The 24,742-nt window shown below is 43.0% G+C and overlaps 1 protein-coding gene across 6 annotated transcripts in view; it reads left to right on the forward strand.

Moving 5' to 3' along the window:
* The first annotated feature begins 2,089 nt into the window (after nt 1-2,089).
* gpat3 (glycerol-3-phosphate acyltransferase 3) overlaps nt 2,090-24,742 on the forward strand; it is a 42,551-nt gene continuing 19,898 nt past the window's right edge. The window contains exons 1-6 of one of the 6 annotated variants that reach the window (XM_041199760.1): nt 2,090-2,149; nt 4,136-4,328; nt 6,018-6,084; nt 11,512-11,815; nt 15,710-15,784; nt 19,332-19,421. In XM_041199760.1, the coding sequence (XP_041055694.1) occupies nt 4,185-4,328; nt 6,018-6,084; nt 11,512-11,815; nt 15,710-15,784; nt 19,332-19,421 (680 nt within the window). In that variant the 5' untranslated portion in view covers nt 2,090-2,149; nt 4,136-4,184. Of the gene's footprint in view, nt 2,249-2,658; nt 2,678-4,135; nt 4,329-4,361; nt 4,546-6,017; nt 6,085-11,511; nt 11,816-15,709; nt 15,785-19,331; nt 19,422-24,742 lie in introns of those variants that run through there. The other 5 variants (XM_041199753.1, XM_041199768.1, XM_041199776.1 and 2 more) reach the window with 5 other exon arrangements.

Genomic DNA, 24,742 nt, shown 5'->3' on the forward strand with positions numbered 1-24,742 from the left:
TTGTTGGAAATGGACATTGCCAGGCGCTTGAGTGGCATGAATGCTATTTGGTACTTCTCAGCCCAAGTGTGGATGTTTTCCAGCTCTTGCTGCATGTGGGCATGGGCTACTTCATTATCTGAGGAGTTGTGAATGGACAAGAACACATCAGCAAACATCCGCATTTCTGATCTGTGACAAAGGGAAGATGAGATAGAAGCTTATGTAGGGAAGTCCATTTTGCAGATACACAAGTTGGAAATAAAGACTGAGATGTGCTTAATTAGTTTCTCTCCACACTTCTGCATTACAACAGTGACTGTGGTTCAAAAGTATTTTATTGGCTGTAATGTGCTTTGGGACATCCTGAGGTTGTGACAGGTGCTGTGTAAATGCAAGTCTCTCTCTATTTTTTCTTGTTTCTTTCTCAGTTGGAGTCATAGTTGCATTTTATTGTTACACAAAAACAACATTGCAGAAGGTAGAAATCGGAAATAAAAACAGGACATGCTGGAAATACTCAGCAGGTCAGGCAACAATGGTGGAGAGAGAGAGAGACAGAGTTAATGTTACAAGTTCATGAACCTTCATCAGAACTGGAAAAAGTTTGAGGTGTAACAGGTATTTTACTTAATTTGCATTTTATTGTTACATAGTTTAAGTTTCAATACATGTCCCAGCAAAGAAAGAATTAGCCTTTATATGGCGACTTATCACATCCTAAGTATGGGCCAAAGTTTCTGTATGTCCAATTAATTTTAAGTGCTCTTACTATTCCTAGAGAGGGAAATGTTTCAGTTAGTTTGTGTCCAGCAACAGGAAATACAACAAATGGCAAGTTCATCAGTTGGCTGAGGAAAAGATGTTGGCCAGGATATCTCAGTACCATGGGATGGGTAGACAGAGCCTCAGTTTATTTAATATCTCATCTGAAAGGCTGCAACAGGGATAAGATGACACTCCTTCAGTACTGCAATGTAATATCAACTTAATTTATATACTTAAGTGTACATATATTGTACAGCTGTACAGGGCCTTAGTGAGATCATATCTGAAGTACTGTGTACAGTTTTCATCCCTTTACTTAAGAAAGGACAAAATTTCATTAGAAACTGTTCAGAGAAGGTTCGTTGAAGAGGTTATGAGCAGGTTGGGCCTATAACCATTATAGTATAGAAAATGATAGATGATCTTATTGAAACGTATAAGATCCTGGGGACTTGACAGAATGGATGCTGAGAATCCGCTAATGGGGAGTCTAGGACTACGGGACGCAGTTTAAAAATTAAGACTCTCCCATTTAAGGCTGAGATGAGGAGATTTTTTTTTCCTCTCAAAGGGTTATTGGTCTGTGGAATTCTCTTTCCCAGAAAGCAGTGGAAGCTGGGTCATTGAATATGTTCAAGGCCGAGTTAGATTTTTGATCGGCAAGGGAGTCATGGGTTATGAGGGGCAGACAGGAGAGGTCACAATCAGATCATTATGCAATGGCAGATCAGGTTCCAGGGGCCAAATGGGCTGCTCCTGCTCCTAATTCTTGTAGATCAAAATGCATCAACACCAGGCATCAGACAGTCCAAAATCCTTTCAATTAAGGGGTTAATGTTATGCTTTTGTATTTGCTGGAACTCAGTGCAGTAAATTCATTAGAAACACAGTACAAAACCTATAGCACTAGGTTATATGAATATTCACAGGATTCTGTTGAAGAGTCATACGGACTCGAAACGTTAACTGTGTTCCACTCCGCTGATGCTGTCAGCCCTGCTGAGTTTTCCCAGCACTTTTTGTTTTGGTTTTTGTTTTTTTGTTTTGGATTTCCAGCACCCGCGGTTTTTTGCTTTTATACTAAATAAAGTGTCCCTAATTACGTCTGAAATGTGTGAAAAGGAAAAAAAAACTACGAGGAGGAATAAAACACAGGGAAAAAGTAAAGGCAGGAGTGAAGGTTAGGGGGAGAATCCAAGCGAACGGAGAGAGGCCGGAGAAAGCTGCAAGTGTCTGTTCCTCCTGAAGTGTGACTGCCCACGCCAGAGAGCTACTGGTGGGGGCAAACCTGGGCTCCAGCTGGTTGCTGTAATCGGGGAGGGACGGGAAACAACTGAGCTGTAAGTTCCGGGTGGGCGTGGTAAGGAACGGGTGAACTCTGGACTGGACTGGGAAAACAGGGGTAAGGAGCGAACCCGGAGCGAGAGGGACAGGGGTAAGGAGCGAACTCGGAGTGAGAGGGGCAGGGGTAAGGTACGAACCCGGAGTGAGAGAGACACGGGTAAGGAACGAACCCGGAGCGAGAGGGGCAGGGGTAAGGAATGAACCCGGAGTGAGAGGGGCAGGGGTAAGGAATGAACCCGGAGTGAGAGGGACAGGGGTAAGGAACGAACCCGGGGTGAGAGGGGTAGGGGTAAAGAGCGAACCCGGAGTGAGAGGGGCAGGGGTAAGGAATGAACCCGGAGTGAGAGGGGCAGGGGTAAGGAACGAACCCAGAGTGAGAGGGGTAGGGGTAAAGAGCGAACCCGGAGTGAGAGGGGTAGGGGTAAAGAGCGAACCCGGAGTGAGAGGGGTAGGGGTAAAGAGCGAACCCGGAGTGAGAGGGGTAGGGGTAAAGAGCGAACCCGGAGTGAGAGGGGTAGGGGTAAAGAGCGAACCCGGAGTGAGAGGGACAGGGGTAAAGAGCGAACCCGGAGCGAGAGGGACAGGGGTAAGGAATGAACCCGGAGCGAGAGGGACAGGGGTAAAGAGCGAACCCGGAGTGAGAGGGGTAGGGGTAAAGAGCGAATCCGGAGTGAGAGGGACAGGGGTAAAGAGCGAATCCGGAGTGAGAGGGACAGGGGTAAAGAGCGAATCCGGAGTGAGAGGGACAGGGGTAAAGAGCGAATCCGGAGTGAGAGGGACAGGGGTAAAGAGCGAATCCGGAGTGAGAGGGACAGGGGTAAAGAACGAATCCGGAGTGAGGGGAATAGGAGGAAGAGCCCTATCCAGAGGCAAGAGGGACAGGGGTTAGGAGCGAAGCTGGTGTAAAGGCCAAGGAATAAGGACGGACTCCGAGTAAGGGGCAGGAGTAGGGTTGACAACCTTCTAATGTTGATCTGGAGTCTCCAGGAATTGTTGGTCACGCTGCTGTGTGTAACCCTGGAGAAAAGTCATCAAGAGATTTAAAAAAATTGTTTTGTAATTTTATTTGAACATGTCTCTTTTTACCAGATATAAAAATATTGAAAATGGGGGGAAAAAAGCTGTTTAGCTGTCAGTCAAGCATCATCCAATTGGGTAATGAGTCTTTTTGCTTTCCAATTGGTGTAGGAAGCCAGCACCTCACAGATGGGCATTTGTCAATGGACACTGTGAGGGCATGGGGTTCCCGCACTCCTCAGTCCCTCTTGGGTGTGCTGGGGTTTCTCCAATCCCTAATCTCAATTTCAAATCTCCAGCTCCCAATCCTCACTGGGCAGGATTTGAGGGTATGTATGGGGTGGGTTTTCACGCCTGTAGTGTGTTTTGCGGGGTTGGGGGGGGTGGTCGGGGCAGATGTATCGCTGGTCTTCACTGTGATACAGTATTTGTGTTGCATCCCACGTGTGCACAATATTGACATAGCTCTGGCTCCTCAGTTCTACATGGTGCAAACAGGGTGGGATATTTGCCAGTTCCCATTCCCTGCTTTTGCCCATTATTCAGTGTTAAGCCCTCCTTCCTGTGCTCTGTAACCTGTTCAGCCTGACGATCTACTGAGATTTCTGCACTCCTCCAAATCTTGCCCCTTGCACATCCTGAATTTTGTTCACTCCATTGGTGGCTGTGCCTTCAGCTGCCTGACCCCTAACTGCTGCAATTCCCTCCCTAAATCTCTGCTTTCCTCTCCTCCTTTAAGATGCTCTTTCAAACCTAGCTTTGACCAAGCTTCTGGTCACCTGTTTTATTATTTCCTTGAGGCTTGGTGGCAAATTTTGTTTGATAATACTCCTGTGAAGTGCCTTGGAATGCGGTACTACATTACAGGCACTATACAAACATAAGTTGTTGTTTGCATGGTAGGTATTGTTTTGGGTGAGTTTATACAGAAGGGGCGGGGGATGTTGCACTGTTAGTGACAACATGTGCAGGAGGAGAGTCCCCATTATTACTGGTCTGTAATTCTGTTTTAATGTCTGGCCTCCAGAGCTGGATCCCAGTGTACTTTGGTTGCCGAGAACTGAGAGTGGCAGTGGATGGAGGGATTATGGGAACTCCTGTTGAAGGTGCTGTTGATATGGCTGATTCTTGGGATCACTCTCATTATGCTGCCTGCTATGTTTGGATTTTCCTTGGGAATAACAGAACTATACATGAAGATTCTGGTCAAGACTCTTGAGGTAAGGTCCTTTATTCAAAAAGCGCTACGTCACAAGTCAGTAGAAGACACTTCAACTTCAGTTATAGGATTGTGCCTGATATTGGAAGAAAATGTTGGAGCCAGGCATTTCTAAAGAGGCACAATTGGACCTGGTGGGAACATGAGGCTTTCAGTTTGTGGCTGCTCAGTAGTTACTGTTCAGTCCAGCGCCTGTGATCTCTCAAAACACATTTCAAGTACGTATGGTGTTTATTTACAAAATAGAATACGCTTCAGTTTTAATGTGCTCTAGCTTTTTTTTAGAAATAACAATTTTAAAAGTAAACTTGTGCAATGGGTTTGTGTAGTGAGGAGCTGAGCTGTTCATAGATCAGGTTTGATGAGTATTCTCTGTTGTGTTAGTTGCCTTCAAAGGGCGATGATGCTAGAATTGTCCTCAATGCCCCAGGCTTCCTGCTGCTGATCACCACCCAGTGACCACATCAGGAAAATGCTCACAGCTGGATGTTGGCTGGACCAGACAATGCTGTGATCTCCCTCACTTGCCCCAGGGCTCTTCCCTGCATTCCTTCCACCCACTACTTCTGACTGTCCACCTTTCACATTTATCATTGCATTCTTTGGACAACGTTGCATTCACTCCGAGTAACTGGTGTGGGTTTAGTCTAGGAAGAAGATGAGGACCAGCACAAGCTGGAAGAAAATGATCCAACGTTCCTCTGTCCCTGTCACAGCTGTTCTTAAGTGAAATATGATCTGTAAAGAAGTGTTTGCATCATGCAGTTATTCTGTTATTTGAAGGAAAATAAGAGTATCTGTCCAAAATAAAAAAGACAGATTGCTTACAAAACCTTCCATGATATTATATGTCACTTGGAAATAATTTTAGCCTCACGAACCCACAATTTGCCCTTCATTCCAAAATTACATTTCATTCCTTAACCTCATTAACATGGTGTGAATGTTCTGAAAGGGGAATGGATCTTGATAAATATTGCTACACTTTTTCCTTGACACTTCTTGGCAGTTTATTTTAAACTTTCATTGCAGCTAGTAAGTTTAGGAGTGAGAAACAAAGCCTTGAACAGATAAATGATTAAATCTCTCAGCCCCCTATATTGTGGGAGAGCTGCAGTGAAGTGCAATGTAATTTTGTGAGTGGAGTGTCATGATACAAGGGCTCAGATAGAATTAAACTGTAGCTTGCTCTGGTATATTACAAAAGAACCAAATAAACCCCAGGTAGTGAAGTTGTTCATGGTATGGGACAGTTTGGTGCCAGGGATTTCTTCTACATTCTTGATTTTAGAAAAGCTATTTGAAAGCAATGCTGTTTAAAGATAAGAGGGAAAGTGAAGTATATCTAGGTTACTGTAACATGCACGCACGCTAGCTCTCAATTCCCTGACTCCTTCCCCTTGCATACCACCCTTTCAAACATGCAGCCCCAAAAATCCCCACACAAGTATGCACCATGCCCTTGCAAGACCCCTATCGTCCACACACCCTTCCAGCACTCGTTCTCATTTACAGACCAAAGAGCTTGGAGATGGTGCCAGGAAGAAATTTCAGAACTGATTGATTTGCCAGGACTTGATGGGGGGTGGGGGATACAACTGACCTGTGAAATGGTGATGTCTAATTGCAATCTGGGGAGACATTCTGACATGGGCTTCTCCTAACTGAGGCGCTATCTGCTTTCTTTTAGTGGGCGACTCGAAAAATACAAAAAAAAGCGCAGGAGCAGCCTGGACACCCTTATTCTCCTTCCACTGGTGAGGTTTATTTTCTCTCTCTAGAAATGGCAAAAAAAAAGACATGAAAGGTGACATTTAATGATAACGCAAATAATGATTCATGCACAAAAGGTGTATTCTTGAAGGAAATCACTTAATATTCACTTTTAAAAATTGTACTTCATGAACTGACGAGCAAAGTTCCTCTGTACAGAATCCAAAGATAAAGAAATTCTGGAATAACCAGAAGTACCTGGGCCATCCTGCTCTCTGCAAGGAAAGCATCCTGTTTCTCTTTGTCATGGTGTATTAAAGCTATGCCCTGTAAGGGATGGGCAATAGTTTGATCCAGGAGGAGAGGAAGGCAGGCCTTGCTGTGGGGCTATGGTCAGCGTCACTCCCCTGCCTTTAGCTGACTTGGGTACATTCCATTCCTTTGAGTGGACAAGCAAATGGAGCTGGAATCAGAAATGCCATGCTTTAGTTTGGTTCTAGCACCACTTGCTTGTCCGGTCAAAGTAGTCATCTGCTTGGGAGACAAAGCATAAAGATAGAATGTCGTGTTTTTAAGTAAAACTTTGGAAACGCCATGAGAATGAAAATCCAGTTTCAGGGCCGACACCTCGACTGTTTTGAACAAAATTGTTTGAAATTATTATTCAGGAGTATATACCTTTCTTTTCATTGCTGTTTGTTGCATTCAATCTCCTTTCCCTGAATTGCTGTGGCAGTGTTACCAAGCAAACTGTTCAGATTATTCTAGGGGGTAATATCAATTTTCAAAGTTGCTGCATATCTTTGCTAGATTACAGACTGACCTGATGAAGGGAAACTTCATTTCCTGTTGTGTATGGGACCTTGTCCCGAGGGTTACATGTGGGAAAGAGGATTTTCTTTTTTTTGGGTTTGCACATTAGATGGCAGTGGAAATAAAATCTTACAGGGATTGTTGGCTGGACTGGAATTGACTACAGTGACTGCTGAAAATATAATAAAATGAGGAGAGTTTACCAACACCCAAGCACATTTATTCTTGTGCAGACCCCCAACAGCCCTTCAGCAGCTGATGATAATATAAGCTTCAGATCTGCCCATCAGGGACAATACTGCCTGTCTGGGAGAGAGTTCTACAGGCATGAAAGGCAGTGCATACAGGAAACTTCTGTAAAATCTGAATAAAATTCAATATCCTTGTTCTGATGCATCCGTTAATTTTACTACAGGTCAAGTATCCTTTATCCAAAACCCTCAGGCTGACTGCATTTCGGATTTCAGATAATTTTGGTTTTCTGATACCACGTATAAACTTACATTACAATAGCCTAAGGCTCGGTTCGTTAATAGCCTAGTGTAATAAAATGGCTAGAAAAGTAAGATGTATCACTGAATTAGTGGAGAGTATTCCATCACACTCCTGACTTGTGACTTGTAGATGGTGGACAGGCTTTGGAGAATGAGGAGCTGAGTTACTTACTGCAGGATTCCTAGCCTCTGACCTTCTCTGTAGCCACAGTATTTATATGGCTAGTCCAGTTCAGTTTCTGGTCAATGGTAACCTCCAGGATGTTGATAATGGGGGATTCAGCAATGGAAATGCCATTGAATGTCAAGTAGTGATGGTTAGATTCTCTCTTCTTGGAGATGGTCAATGCTCGGTACTTGTGTGGCACGAAAATCACTTGCCACTTTTCAGCCCAGGCATGGATATTGATCGGATTTGCTGAATTTAGACATGGACTGATTCAGTATTTATGGAGTTGCAAATGGTGCTGAACATTGTGTAAACATCAGTGAACATCCCCACTTCTGACCTTATGATGGAAGGAAGGTCATTGATGAAGCAACTGAAGATAGTTGGGCCTAGGACATCAGGATATATCTGCTGAAACCTTTTGCTGCTCATTGATACAGCCCTGTCCCCAAGCAAAAGATCAGTTCATGTGAGTTTCCATGTGCACCAATAATGTAATGGCCTAGATTTTTGCCCAGAAATTTAGGTGTGCCACTAACCGAAGTCACCTTATTTACCATTGTAACTTGGGTTGCTGGTAGTTTTCTTAGATCCTCTCAGGATCTTTTATGTTTCAAAAACTGAGTGTGGATGCTGAGAGGATGTTTCCCTTTGTGTGGGAGTCTAGAACTAGGGGGCGGGACACAATTTAAAAATTAGGGATCTTCCATTTATGAATGAGCTGAGGAGAATTTGTTTTTATATCTGAGGGTCGTTAGTCAGTGGAATTCTCTTCCCCCAGAGTGTAGCGGAGGCTGGGTCATTGAATATACGCAAGGCTGGGTTAGACAGATATTCAATCAACAAGGGAGTCAAGTGTTATGGAGGGCAGAGAGGATAGCGAAGTTGAGGCTGCATTCCGATCAGCCGCTATCTATCAACTGGTGAGGCAGTCTTGAGGGGCCAAATGGCCTACTCTTGCTTCTAATTCCTGTGTTTTCTTTTGGCTAGTTATGAGCAGGGCAATGAACCCTAGTGATTGTAGAAAGACAACAACCTCTTGGCAATGGTGCAATTCAACAAGGTAAATTAGGTCAAAGTATTCATGAAGCATTTGCCACTCAGGGCAACCTCTGTATGGTTTCTACATATAGTTGGGGTAAACCCCAGAAGATTGAGCTTCATTGTGCTGTCCTGTTCCCTACCCTCATTCTGCCATAACTAGTTTGACCTTGGTCTGTCTTTAAAGGAACTTGGCATCCTACGTATCTCCCAACAGGGTCCTTCTGCTGCCTGAACCTATTACTGTGTTTCCATTGATGTGAGTGTGTAATTACTCAGTGACAAGATTATGTGGGCAATAGACATAAAAATATTTCATGGAAAATATTGGCAGAAAGTGTGTGTGGGTGTAGATGTAGCATTTTCTATCTATCATTTATGTCTATTATGTGGTGCTCCTAGGTTTTGCTTCTCCTTCAGTGAGCTGGTTGACAGTGTGGTACAAGGAGTTTGAATTGCCCAGTCATTTTCTTGTGGTGATATTCGAGTTTTTGGGAGTGAAGTTGATGAATGACTGAAGTGGTGGGATAGTCGGTGCCAGATACGAGAAGGACTAGAGCAACAATGCAGTTACCTTCAAGTTTCCCCGTTATATCCTGACTTGGATAGGTGGTGCCATTCCTTCATCATCACTGGCCAAAATCTAATAGTGTCATGAGTGCACCAGCACCACAAGGACTGCAGAGGTTAATGGGGATGGCCCACCACCACCTTCCCAGGGTAACTAGGGATCAGCAATTGTTGTTGGTTTGTCAGCATTGCATACCTCCCAGGAGCAATTGGAAAAAAAAGCACGGCTACTTTTTTAAGCCCAAATTAATCAGATATTCAGAAACCAATTTGTTATCTGAGAGAATTTATAATTTCCCACTGGTATTTATTCTGATTTGGTATCTGTGCTGCACCTGTTGTATTTGTGTATTTAAATGTCCTACTATAAACTTCATGTGGATGAACCATCTGTACTTACAGGCACTGAAAGTCGAAATTAGTATTTAGAACTCTTTAGACAAATGCATTTCCACATTTTCGTTTAGAAGTCTGGAAGGAGCTCTGTCATATGCCCATAAGACCATAAGATGCAGGAGCAGAAGTAGGCCATTCGGCCCATCGAGTGTGCTTTGTATTTCAATGAGATCATGGCTGATCTGCTAATCCTCAACTCCACTTTCCTGCCTTTTCCCCATACGCTTGATTCCCTTACTGATTAAAAATCTGTCTATTTTAGCCTTGAATACACTTAACAACCCAGTCTCCACAGATTAACTTCCCTCAGAGAAGAAATTCCTCCTCATCTCTGCCTTAAATGGGTGACCCCTTACTCTCAGATTATGCCCTCTAGTCCTAGAATCTCCCACAAGGGGGAACAACCTCCCAGAGGGAGACAAAAAACAGGTAACTATAGGCCGGTTAGCTTAACATCTGTCATTGGGAAAATATTTGAGCCTATTATAAATGATGTAATAGCAGAGCATTTAGAAATACACAATATAATCGAGCAGAGGCTTCATGAAGGGGGAATCTTGCCTGACAAATTTATTAGAACTCTTCGAGGAGGTAACAAGCAGGATAGTTAAAGGAGAACCAGTAGATGTAATATATTTGGATTTCCAAAAGGTGTTCGATAAGATACAGCACATAAGGTTAATTAATAGGATAAGAGCCCATGGTGTTGGGGGTAGTATATTAGCATGGATAGAGGATTGGCTAACTAATAGAAGACAGAGAATTAGGATAAGGGGAGCATTTTCAGGATGGCAACCTGTAACTAGTAGAGTGCCACAGGGATCAGTGCTGGGGCCACAATTATTGACAATATATATTAATGACTTGGGGATGAGGAAAATGAATGTACTACCGCCAAGTTTGTGGATGACACAAAAATAGGTGGAAAGGCAACTGTTGAGGATGACACAAAGAGTCTACAGAGGGACATGGACAGGTTAAATGAGCGGGCAAAAACTTGGCTGTTGGAAAATGTGAGGTTATGCACTTTGGCAAGAAAAATAAAGGAGCTGAATATTACTTAAATGGAGAAAAATTCAGAAAGCTGCAGCACAGAGGGATTTGTGGGTCCTCGTGCAGGAATCCCAGAAAACTAACATACAAGTTCAGCAAGTAATAGGTAAGGCAACTGGAATGTTGGCCTTTTATTTTAAAAGGAATGGAGTATAAAAATAGAGAAGTCTTGCTGAAGCTATACAAGGCACTATTTAGACCACACTTTGAATACTGTGAACAGTTTTTGTCCCCTTATCTAAGGAAATATGCACTGGCATTGGTGGCAGTTCAGAGAAGGTTCACTAGGTTGACCCTGGGTATGGAGGGATTTTCTTATGAGGAGAAGTTGAGTAGCTTGGGCCTGTATTCATTGGAGTTTAGAAGAATAAAATGCAATTTTATTGAAACATATAAGATTCTTAGGGGGCTTGACACGGTAAATGCTGGGAGGTTGTTTCCCCTTGTGGGAGATTCTAGGATAAGGGTATTACATTGGCAATTTTCCAATCCTTTGGGACTTTTCCAGAATCTAAGGGTTGTTGGAAGATTACTACCAATGCATCTCTGCAGTACTTCCTTTGATATCCTAGGATGCAACCCATCGGGTCCTGGAGACCTATCAGCCTTTAGCCCCATTCGTTTCCCTAGTACTTTTTCCCTAGTGAGAGTGTATTTATTTCCTCATCACCCAGCCACCCCCCTACCGCCTTTTTGCCCAATGATTATTTGGTATATTTGGAATGCTATTAGTGTCTTCCACCATGAAGACTGATGCAAAATATTTATTCAACTCGTCTGCCATTTCCTTTCTCTTCCCGCCCCCCCCCCCACCACTGCCACACTCCCCAACTCCCACCAGGCACCCATTTGTATGTGCACACACTTAATCTTGGCTATCACTCTCTGGTTACTGTTTTATTAGAATAAAAAAAATGTTTATTGTTGAATGACAGAAATTATCGAGAAGCGTGATAAAGTGTCACTGGAAGATGAGATGATGGAATTGAGACGTTATTCGAATAGAAACAGGCCTCTCCATGAAGGAGACTTTGACTTGTCTGATGTGATCTATTTCTCAAAGAAAGGGTTTGAAGCCATTGTCGAAGACGAAGTGACCACTCGATTCAGCTCAGAAGAGCTGGTCTTGTGGAACCTGTTAACAAGAACAAACAGGAACTTCCAGCACATTAGTGTTTGTCTGACTATACTTTGGGGTTTGGGAGTCGGAATTCGATATGGAGTCCTCCTGCCTCTGCGGTGAGTGCAAAATAAAATTTTACAGAAGTTCAAAGTTTTTGTACTGTGGTTGAAAGGAGAATACTGCAGTCTGCATACAATTCAAATGAACAAAAAAGCTTCTAATGGGGGACCTGCGATACAGTTTTTAAATGTATTACATCATTCATTGGAGAGGATTTGAATGTAAGAGTTTGCGATCAAGAATTGCTATAACATGGTAAAGTTTGTTGGGTTTCAGTCAGTCACTAAAAAAGACAATAATGCACACACACTCAATTTTAGGTCATCACCAAATGTCATGTTTTCCATTTCCCTTTCTATTGATACCCATTATTCTTGTTGATTTTTACACATTTTCCTTTGAGCTTCCCTCTGTGTAAGAACATAAGAAATAGGAACAGGAGTAGACCATTCAGCCCCTCGGACCTGCTGCATGATTCAATAAGATCATGGCTGATCCTCTTTGTGTTTCGAATTCCACATTCCCATCTAACCTTTGATTCCCTTGCCAAACAAGATTCTGTCGACCTCTGCCTTAAAAATATTCAATGACCCCGCCTCCACCACCTTCTGAGGCAGGAGTTCCAAAGTCTCTCAACCCTCTGAGAGAAAAACTTTCTCCTCATCTCTGTCCTAAAAGGGCGACCCTTAATTTTAAAACAGTGCCCCCTAGGTCTGGACTCACCCACAAGAGGAAACATCCTTTTGATGTCTACCTTGTCAAGGCCATTCAGGATCTTGTGTATTTCAATCAAGTCACCCCTCATTCTTCTAAACTCCAGTAGAAACAACCCCAGTCTGTCCAACCTTTCTTCATAAGACAACCCGTTCATTCCAGGTATCAATCTAATAAACCACCTCCAGTGCATTTACATCTTTCCTTAAATAAGGAGACCAAAATTGCACACAGTATTTGAGGTGTGGTCTCACCTGTTTAACCGAAGCATAACATCCTTACTTTTATGTTCAATCCCTCTCAGATCCCTCCCTAAGGATAGCATTCCATTAGCGGCCTTAATTACTTGCTGTACCTGCATACTAACTTTTAGTGACTCATCTACTAGAACACCTAGATCCCTCTACACCTCAGAATTATGCAGCCGCTCTCCATTTAAGTAATACTCTGCTTTTTTTATTCTTCCTGCCAAAGTGAACAACTCACATTTTCCCACATTAAACTCCATTTGCCAGATCTTTGCCCACTCACTCAACCTATCTATATCTATCTGCAACCTCCTCATGTCTTCATCACAACATGCTTTCCTACCTATCTTTGTGTCATCTGCAAATGTGGCTACCATGTCTTCACTCCCCACATCTAAGTCATTGATGTGAAATGTAAAAAGTTGAGGCCCCAGCACAGACCCCTGTGGGACTCCACTAGTCATCGTGCCAATCAGACAAAGACCCATTTATGCATACTGCCTGTTTTCTGCTAGCCAGCCAATCTACTATCCATGTTAATATGTTATTCTCTACACCATGCACTTTTATTTTCTGTAATAGCCTTTGATGTGGCACCTTAGCAAATAACTTCAGGAAATCCAAGTACAGTATGTCTACAGGCTCCCTTTTATTCACAGCACGTTACTATTTCAGAAAAACTCCAATAAATTTTTTAAACATGATTTTCCTTTCACAAAACCATGCTGACTTTTCCCGATTACCTTGAGTCCTTCTAAGTGCCCAGCTATAACCTCCTTAATGATCAATTCTAATAACTCCCCCACGATAGTCATCAAGCTACCTGGCTTATCGTTTCCTGTTTTCTGCCTCCTCCCTTCTTGAATAGAGGGGTTATATTTGCTACTTTCCAGTCTGATGGAACCTTCTCAGAATCTAGCGACTTTTGGAAAATCAACACCAGAGCATTGACTACCTCATTAGCCACCTCTTTTAAGACTCTAGGATGTAATCCATCAAGACCCGGAGGCTTGCCTGCCCGCAGCTCCATCAATTTGCTCAGTACCATTTCCCTAGCTATTTCAATTTCACCAAATTCCTCTCTCCCTTTCACCTCCTGATTTGTAGCTATTACTGGAATGTTTTTTGTATCCTCTATAGTGAATACAGAAGCAAAATATTTGTTCATTTCTTTCGCAATTTCCTTCTTATCTACTATTAACTCCCCATTGTCACTTTCTAGAGAACAAACACCCACTTTATCTACTCTTTTCTTTTTCAAATACCTACAGAAACTCCTGTTAGGTTCTGGATCAGATGGTGCTATTTCAAGTTTGTATAAGTTGGTAATTTGTGTGCTGCAATGCACAGAGTTAATGACCTGTGAACCTGGGAATGTTAGTATCACTATTTCCCAGGTAGCTTTCAGGTGTTAGACTTGATACCACTGTGCCAAGATCAACAACAACCTGTATTATATAAGCACCTTTTAATATGGTCAAAATGCTCCAAGGGTCTTCAAAGCATACCTAATTTACAATGTGCAGACAGTGAGTTTCACTACCTGCTTGTAAGCTTTGACTTGCCTCCTCAATTTTGATTGGAATCTGAAAAGCTGCTAATCGCTGCTCAAGCAAAAACTATTCAGCACTGGCATGAAATTGCAAGTGTGATTATTAGGCTTATAGAATTAAAAGGGTGAAAGGGGTTTAGTAGTCTGGATTACAGTGCCAATTAATTTGTCTCGCACTTTGCATAACTTCAGACATCTAGGCTCCATAATCTCCAGCACTTGATGCTGAAATCAACACATGCATTGCAAAAGCTGCAGCTGTTATGTCCAAGCTGAGTACGAGAGTGTGGAACAACGGCAACCTGACTGAGAACACTAAACTGTGAATCTACCAAGCCTGCATCCTCAGTGCACTCCTCTACAGTGGTGAGACCTGGACAACATATACTGGGCAGGAGAAAAGGCTGAACAGTTTCCACCTTTGCTGTCTCAAATATATTGTAGGTATCTCTTTATGGGGTAAGGTCACTAACCCAGAGGTCCTGGAGTATGCTAATTCCATCAGCATACACTCATTGCTAAACCAATGACACCTGCACTGGCTCGGGCACATTCATCAGATGGATGACAGCCGTATACCCAAAGACCTTCTGTACAGTGAATTTACCACTGGGTTGTGACCTCCTGGCGTCTATACCTCCAATACAAGGACATCTGCAATCACGATAAGAAGATGGCGGACATTGACGCTGACTGTTGGGTGACAGTTGGTGATGGCTGTTACCTCTGGTGGTTGATTTTTGAAGGGCGTTAAAAGAAGCGAACAGAAATGAAAAGCTCAGCTAGCTGAGAAGTGTGCGCTGAGTTAACAGACATTAGTGAATTGTGTGTCTTCTCAGCCCATTGTCTTCCTCCACAGTAAATGTGGCAGAGACTGCCATGGCAGAGTGGGGCTCCTGAGCCACACCAGGTGATGCTTAACACAGAGTCGACTAACACAACAGAAGGCTGCCACCATCGTTTAAACCACCAAATGTACAATCAAAAGTAACGCCACAACAAATGGGCTCCTCACAGCCCGCAGTGTAACTGCAATCAGTGAAAATGGTACTCCGTGCTTTTAATGGCAGTGAAGAGGTGTTCTGATAATAAAATAATTCCTTTTCAGGAGTGCTGCCTAACATAGGTTAAACACAGATCATGAGTTGCATTGAGACCAATCAGAGCTGACAGTTCTGCTGGTTCATGCCACTCTCCAACAGATACTGCAGCCCTCAAACTGAACTTGCAGTCAAACAGTGTTGAAATTCCATTACTCCACAAAAAGCACCATTTACCTGCTGGTCATTTGCATGGAGTAGGAGTCCATTTTTATAATTTTCTGTTGTGATGTATCACTCCACCATACAGTGAATTAATTTAATCCTGTTCATTATAGGTGGCTTCCATTGTTAGACCCATTTTAACAGGACCTTCTAAACCGTTCTCTCCTGCAGGATCACTTTGGCTCTGATTGGCATTAGCTGGCTGGTGATTGGGACCACTTTAGTAGGACAGCTGCCAAACAGCGGGTAAGGAGGAGTGGATGTTGCAGACGTGTGGCATTTTGGCAGGCATCATTGATTGTGGTCAGGAGCGGAACTCTCCCCTTTTTCCCTGTCCACCCACCACCACCCCACCCATCTTGAGATACTGGGACCAGTTGTAGCACTTTTGCTGCTACTGAGTTCATTCAGCAAAAAAAAATTGGAGATGGAACCATTTTTGGTGAGTTTGACTCAGCTGGTGATGGGTAAACCCACTGAGGTATCAGTGGAGCCTGCTCCTGTGGATTTTAATAAAGAGCTCTCAGTGCCTCAGTCACAATATCCTGGCTGTTCTAGATTTCCACCTGGAGAAAGCACTTGCAAATTTCAGTTGGAGAACTACAGAACAAGAGAGGGAGAGTAGGTAAGAGACACAAAAAGTTAGAAAGAAAAGAGGAGAACCTGTGTGACAGTTGTTTGTTACCCTTTATCACTTTTTAGATGGTCAGTGATTGATAATCTCCGGTCTATAAATCATTTAATGGTAAGAGGTCCGATTGAGGGCTGGAGACGGGATACTGTAAGACATAAAGAACAAAGAAAAGTACAGCATAGGAACAGGCCCTTTGGCCCTCCAAGCCTGCACCGATCATATTGCCTCTCAAACTAAAACATTTTGTACTCCTGGGGTCCGTATCCCTCTATTCCCATCCTATTCATGTATTTGTCAAGCTGCCTCTTAAACACCACTATTGTACCTGCTTCCACCACCTCCTCTGGCAGCGAATTCCAGACACTCACTACCCTCTGCACAAAAAACTTGCCCCGCACATCTTCTCTATAGTTTTCTCCTCTCACCTTAAATCTATGTTCCCTAGTAATTGACTCTTCCAGCCTGGGAAAAAAACTTCTGACTATCTACTCTGTCCATTCCACACATAATTTTGTAAACTTCTATCAAGTTGCCCCTCAATCTCCGTTGCTCTAGTGAGAACAATCCGAGTTTCTCCAACCTCTCCTCATAGCTAATAACCTCCAGACCAGGCAGCATCCTGGTAAACCTCCTCTGCACCCTCTCCAATGCCTCCACATCCGTCTGGTAATGTGACGACCAGAATTGCATACAATATTTCAAGTGTGGCCTAACCAAGGTTCTATACAACTGCAGCATGACTTCCCAGCTTTTATACTTAATACCTCTGCTGAAGAAGGCAAGCATGCCATATGCCTTCCTGACTACCTTATCCACCTGTGTTGCCACTTTCAGTGACCTGTGGACCTGTGCACCCAGATCCCTCTGCCTGTCAATGCACTTAAGGGTTCTGCCATTTACTGTATAATTCCTGCCTGTATTAGACCTTCCAAAATGCATTACCTCGCATTTGTCCAGATTAAACTCCATCTACCATTTCTTCGCCCAAGTCTCCAACCGATCTATATCCTATTGTACCCTTTGACAATCCTCTTCACTATCTGCAACTCCTCCAACCTTAGTGTCGTCTGCAAACTTACTAATTAGCCCAGTTACATTTTCCTCCAAATTATTTACTACAAACAGCAAAGGTCCCAGCACTGATCCCTGAGGAACACCACTAGTCACAGCTCTCCAATCACAAAAGCACCCTTCCACTGCTACCCCGTCTTCCATGACCAAGCCAATTCTGTATCCATCTTGCCAGCTCACCTTGGATCCTGTGCAACTTTACCTTCTGTACCAGTCTGCCATGAGGGACCTTGTCAAAGGCCTTACTGAAATCCATGTAGTTAACATCCACTGCCCTTCCATCATCAATCATCTTTGTCACTTCCTCGAAAAACTCAATCAAGTTAGTGAGACACGACCTCCCCTTCACAAAATAATGCTGCCTCTCACTATTTGCACATAAGGACACTCTGGGGTTGGAGGGAAAAGAGAACTGACTTGCAGAATATTAGGACTGAGACACTATGGGCCGAAAACCTCAAGAGATGCTGTTTGTAGCCACAGACAATTTGCAGGTGGAGCCACACACACTGCCTGGGTTTGCAGAGGAGTGAATAGAATGCCTCATAATTCAGATTTTGTAGCTGTGACCTGTCCCTATTCATGTGCTATAACAATGAGTCTGTGTCCCAACCTTGTTGTTGACTTAGCTTACCCAATGAAACCTTGACATGGAGGCATGTCCAGATGCAGCTGCTAAAGAAGAAAGACAGACCTGCATTTATATAGTGCCACTCACAACCTCAAGGCATCCCAAAGTCCCACAGCCAATGCAGTGAGGTTTAGTTTCTGTGGTTGCTATGTTTCCTAATTTGCTCATGGCAAGCTCCCACAAATAGAAATATGACAATGACCAGAGAATCTGTTTAGTGATGTTGTTTGAGGGATAGACATTGGTTAGGACATGTGCAAAAACTCCCCTGTTCTTCCAAACGTTTCTAAGGGTTCTATTACATTCACCTGAGAAAGCAGATGAGGCCCTGGTTTAACATCTCATTTGAAAGAGGGTGCCTCTAACAGTGCAGCACTCTCTCTGACCTGCTCTGGAGTGTTAGTCTAGAATTTTTTTCCTGCTCGTCCCTGATCTGGGGCTTGAACTCATAACCTTCTGACTCTGAGAGAGAGTGCTGCCAGGTGATACGTGGCTGACACTGAATCTCCAAAACATATTGACTCATTTGTGAAAAAAATGCCCTTCATTTCAGTGCTGAACCAATGAAACAGAGCAAAGATCATTTTAGGCATTGTGACCATGTCTTGAGCTTATGCCAACACAAGCAGTGGCAGTTTTCAAAGTAGGGAATGTATTTTCCTGGAGGCAGTAGTGTAAAGATTTAGGGGTGTGAACTCGTCCAAAAATATTGACATTTAATAACAACTCCTGGCATTTATGTAAAATATTTTGTGTGCACATGTATGCTTTATATGAGAGAATATAATTAGCAGGGTGGTGAAGTAGACTGGTGAAAATAGACATTGTATAACCTCTTATCAGGATTGTTTAATTTTCTCCTGCTTTCACGTGATTTTATTTTGAGCCTAGACATTAATGTTGCTGTTATTGAAATGATGCAAGGATATTGGTATGATATTTCTCTGCCCGTTCAAACGGGGTAAGCACTTCAGTTGAGGTAGTGGGTTAAAGGATATCATACAAGTGCATTAAAGTAGAATCGCCAACAATAATTGCCAGGCTTGGTCTTAAAACAAATCACTGATCATCTAGAATAATATAAAACACAGCAGTAACTGCTGCACATCGGTTACCATCAGAAGGTGACTATCCATACTAACTTTTGAAATTTTGTTGTGTTGTACATTTGGAGCCAGGATCTTAGCTTCTCGATGTAAAACACACAGGCCTTTGATTCACCACACCACTGTGCAAAATTTACTTTGACCTGCTCTTTTCAAGCATGTACCAAAGTCCACTCTCTGCCACACTGGAAATCTCATCAATGTTTTCATTGACCTGTTTCATAATAAAAATTGAAGGCCACAATCGCTGTGCTCAAACTAATGCAATTTATGCACTGAGGCAACAAGCTTCATCTATATGTGAGTTAAAAGGATGGTAACTTGAAGTCTTTTATACTTCTGTCCTCACAGTGTGAAGGTATGGCTCAGTGAACTTGTTCACTTGATGTGCTATAGAATTTGTGCAAGAGGACTGTCTGCGACGATCCGCTATCACAACAAGTAAGTCTGCAATAGTCAAAAGTCTATATAGGTGATTTGTAAAAAACAAAAAAGCCTGATTTAGAAAGATAAGGCAATTTCATCTAAGTAGAAAAAACCAATTGGTAAAATGCAAAGGTTGAATTGATATGAGGACCACAAGTGTAATTCTGTTTAAGATTTGTTTGCTGCACAGAGAGCTATCATGAACTCGAAGGGCTGAATGGCCTCCATCTGTGTCATTATGACTATCGCAAGAAGACGTTCGGAACAGGTGGTGCAATGAACACAGGTAGTTCTTTTAGCCCCTGGCACATGACTTTCAAATACTGAATGGAAAGATTATTCCCCCCCCAGTGGCAGTATGGGCTCACAGGACGGGACTTTAGCCAATCTCAACCCCTTCTAGTCCCTAAAGGGCACAACACCAGAGTTCTAAAATGCTCCTAATTTACAACACTTGACATCAAAGTGATAGCCTCAGTCAAATGGCTGGTAAAAAGGTGCTGTACAATTTCAATGAAATGTTAAGCCAAGCCCCACCTTCCTGCTTGGCTGGATTTTTTTTTTTTATTCGTTCATGGGATATGGGCATCACTGATTAAGCCAGCATTTATTGCCCATCCCTAATTGCCCTTGTTCACAGAGCATTTAAGAGTCAACGACATTGCTGTGGGTCTGGAGTCACGTGTAGGCCAGACCAGGTAAGGACGGCAGATTTCCTTCCCTAAAGGACGTTAGTGAACCCAGACGGGTTTTTGCAACAATCCATAATCATTTCGTGGTCATCATCAGACTCTTACTGATGTAGAAGGTTCCATTGCACTATTTTGAAGAAGAGCAGGGGAGTTATGCCCGGTGTCCTGGCCAATATTAATCCTTCAATCAATATCACAAGAACAGATTATCTGGTCGTTATCACATTGCTGTTTGTGTGAGTTTGCTGTGTGCAAATTGTCTCCCACATTTCCTGCTTTCCAATGGTGACTACACTTCAAAGGTACCTCAATGGCTGTAAAGCACTTTGAGAAGCCTGGTGGTCATGAAAAGCGCTAAATAAATGCAAATCCTTTTTTTTTTCTGGAGGAGTAGCTTTGGGTTTCTGCCAAAACCTAGGAGACAGTTTCCTTGCATCTTTCCTATGAATTATCCGACCTGGGAGTGTTGAGTGCAACATTGGTCTAAAATTTCCTGTTAATTTTACCAGAAAAGTCGGCAAGAGGACTTGTGGGATTTTCCATTGTGCACTTTGATCATCAGGAATAATTTCATGCTGTAGGATGTGCAAGTATTCAGTTCACCATTAGTGGTGTGTGACTTTTGAGCACAATATTCAGATATGTATATCAGATTCAGCAGGATGATGTCCCTAACATAGGGCGGAATTTTATGTTCCCCCGCCCAAAAATAAATTGGGCTCAGACCTTGGGCGGGAAGGGGGTGGGGGGAGGTGGCGTGGGGGTCGCCTCCACTATCAGCAGCTCCTTTTAACACCAGGCACCCTCCACCATAAGGTCCGATCCTCACAGGTTTCCCCTAACTGTGCCCCCCCACCCCCCCCCCCCCACCCCCCAACAAGCCTCTCCACTGGTACCCCAATCCCCCTTGGTCCACCCAGCCCAGGCCTCACCTACCCTCCCCGCCCTAAGACCCCCAAAAGTTAGCTGGTCCTGAACGCCTGGTACTTGGGCTCTGGGGACTACATGCAGTGACAGTCCTGTCCACTGCAGCTTCTGGCACTTCAGGACGAGAGAGTTACTGGACAGCAGCTTGGCCGGCAGCTCCCGGAGGCAGGACTTCCCCTCGAGTGATGGGCACGAGTCCTGCCCCCAGCCAATTAACGCTCATTGGAATGTTAATGGCTGCGAGGCAGGCAGTATCAGCAGAGACATGTTCCCCACTGATTCTTCAGATGGTGGGAAGGGAGACCCCACCATCTTCAGAGTGAGATTGTGTTAAACTTCAACATGGAATGATCTGGAGATAGTGGTGGTATAACAAATTGATAATGATGATTTTGTAGTCAACTTTGAGAATGCAATTGCCCTGTGAGCATCTGGAGACTGAATGAATGTACCATCACACATCTGTGTGCACGCATAGGTACATGCAAGGTTGCAGGAATAAGGAGGCCACATACTCCTGAAAGTAAGTGTCTAAGTAGAGTAGAGAGGAGCAGAAGAATCCAGGCATATTGATATACCAGTTAGTAAAACTAATGATGCAGGTTCATCAGGCCATTAAAGAAGCAAACAAAACACTCGGGTTCATTTCTAGAGGGTCAAAATTGGAAAGCAGAGATGCTAAGCTTGTTAGCCCATATTTGGAGTCCTGTGAATGGTTTTGATCTCCACATTTATATAAAGGATACAAAATTTAAATCTGAATTTGAGCAGGTCATAACGTTGCCATGAATTCAAGTAGTTAATGTGTGTTAAATATTTTGCCATTATAGCATTTGATTAAATTGGAGCATTTTGAGATTTAATTTGTCGGTGCTTCAGGGTTAACTCTCAACACTGCATAGTCTGGGCACAATAACAGTCTTGTTTTTCAGTATAAGTGTGGGCTTATTCAGATTGTGCAGAATGGTGTTAGCCATTGTAGATATTTTGATACTCAACTGGTTTTGATTCCTTTTTTTAAACATTACAGATGAATGTTGGGGTTGCGAGAGTTCTGCAGTAAAATGTCCCAAGGTGTTTTATCTAAGGAGGTATTAGAGCTGGCGACCAAAACTTTGGTGAAAGAGGGAGGCTTTAAGAGTGTCCTAAAGGAGAGAAAGAGAGACAGAGATGGAAATTGAGGGAGGGAATTCCAGAGCTTGGGGCCTACGCAACCAAAAGCATTCCTGTCAATTTTGGACTAAAACTGGGGCAAGAGGCTGGAGTATTGGAGTGGCGCAGAGGCCTTAGAGGACCATTGGAATGGAGAGAGGAGAGACTGAGGAAGGATTTGAAAACAAAGTTCAGAATTTAGAAATTTAGGTGCTGGTTAATCAGGAGTCAATGTAGAAATGTAACAGCCAGGGTAACCAACTCTTGGAGAAAAAAAAGGGACAATCTGATGCAGGGAACTGTATGAACATACAAACAAGGAGCAGGAGTAGGCCATTCAGTCCCTCAAGCCTGCTCCATCATTTAATAAGGTCACGGCTGATCTGATAGTAACCTGAAACCTGCATCCCAACTACCGCCGATCATCAATCACCCCCTTGCTTACCAAGAATCTATCCACCTCTGCCTTAAATATTCAAGGAATCTGCTTCCACCACTTTTTCAGGAAGAGAATTCTAAAGACTCACGACCATCTGAGTGAAAAAATTTCACCTCATCTCTGTTTTAAATGAGCGACACATTATTTTTAAACAGTGACCCCTAGTTCTAGATTCCCCCACAGGAGGAAGCATCCTCTCCACATTCACCTTGTCAAGACCCCTCAGGATCTTATATGTTTCAATCAAGCTGCCTCTTACTCTTCTCAACTCCAGTGGGTACAAGCCTAGCCTGTCCTCATAAGACAACCCGTACATTCCAGGTATTTGTCTGGTAAACCTTTTCTGAACTGCTTCCAACGTATTTACACCCTTCTTTAAATAAGGTGACCAATATTGTGCACAGCACTCCAAATGTGGTCTCACTAGTGCTCTGTACAACTGAAGTATAACCTCCCTACTTCTGTATTCAATTCTCCTTGCAATAAATGGTAACATTCTATTAGCTTTTCTAATCACTTGTACTTGCATACTAGCCTTTTGTTTTTCATGCACTTGGACACCCAGATCCCTCTGCACCTCAGAGCTCTGCAATCTCTCACCGTTTAGATAATATGCTTCTCTTTTATTCCTCCTGCCAAAATGGACAATTTCACATTTTGTCACATTATACTTCATCTGCCAAATCTTTGCCAACTAGCTTAACCTACCTATATCTGTTTGTAGCCTCCTTATGCCCTCTTCACAACTTACTTTCCTACCTAACTTTGTGTCATCAGCAAATTTGGCAACCATCCCTTCAATCCCTTCATTAAGGTCATTTATATAAATTGTACACACTTGAGGTCCCAGCACTGATCCATGTGGCACGTCACTCATTACATCTTGTCAACCTGAAAAATACCCATTTATGCCTACTCAGCCAATCTTCTGTCCATGTCGATATATTACCCCCATACCATGAGCTTTTATTTTCGGCAATAACCTTTGATGTAGCATTTTAGGACCAGGGAAGTTGAGTGGGGGCATTGCTCTCCAGAGTTAGGGTGTGGGCAGCAAAGCTTTGGATAAGTTCAAGTTTATGGAGAATGAAAAGTGGAAAGCAGACCAGAGAAGTGTTGGGGGAGTAGTTGAGGCCAGGGATGACAAAAGCTTGGATGAGGCTTTCAGTAGCTGCTTTGCCGAGGCAGGGGTGGAGATGGGCATTGGTACAGATGTAGAAATCAATGGCCTTTGTGCTGGAGCAGATATGGGGTCAGTGTCTCATCTTGAGGTCAAATAACTCTCCTGGTTATTTGATTCCAAAGTTGTCAAAGCACAAATTACTTTTTAATGGTAACAGAATATAATTTATTTGTAGCATTTTTCTCAACAACAATGCAACCTATTTCATAATGTATGCTTTCTTGTTTCACTTCAGACACCCATTTTGGATTGAGTTAGATTTTGCAGTTTAACTACTTCAAATCTCATTGTTGGAAGGTGGCAAAGATAAATGATAGGGGTAAATTTCAATGGTGGCGATAGTTTAATTGCAAGTTCAAGGAAATTCCTGAACAGTAATGGTTTTCAGCTCATGCAAGAATATTGAAATAATCACAAATATTAAAAAGAAAGGCTTGCATTTATGTTGCCACTTTCCCGGCCCTTTTTGTGCTTTTTATTCTTGCTTTCCAACTCTGTCCTATTTTGACCTGTTCATATTTTAAAATGCCTCTTTTCATCTAGAGTGAATCTTCCCCCTCTAATCGTTTTCTAATTTTAAAACTTCTTCTAAAATCTTTCACTTCTTCCCTGGTCCCAAGCTGCCTGGAGGTGAAAGTTTAGCTTTCATTGACAGAAAATAACTATCAAAAGAACAGAATGTGAGGCTTAACCTGGCCACCAATCGGTAAACTTGTTAGTGGCCCCGGGGGCTCGTCTGTAGTTAAGCTTTTAGCTCGGTGACCTCCTGATCTTTTCATTACATAATTGTGGGTGAACAGTGTCGAGTGAGTGTTCAGTGCACCAGCGCTGTATATTATAGGATGAGTGTTTGACACATTTCAGGACTGGGAACAGTAGCACTGGCGTGAACATTAATATAAAATCATGATGTGGGCCTGGGGCTATTTTAAACCGCAATACT

Source organism: Carcharodon carcharias, chromosome 1 (genome assembly GCF_017639515.1).
Source record: "Carcharodon carcharias isolate sCarCar2 chromosome 1, sCarCar2.pri, whole genome shotgun sequence".
In the NCBI taxonomy this organism is placed as follows: Eukaryota; Metazoa; Chordata; class Chondrichthyes; order Lamniformes; family Lamnidae; genus Carcharodon; species Carcharodon carcharias.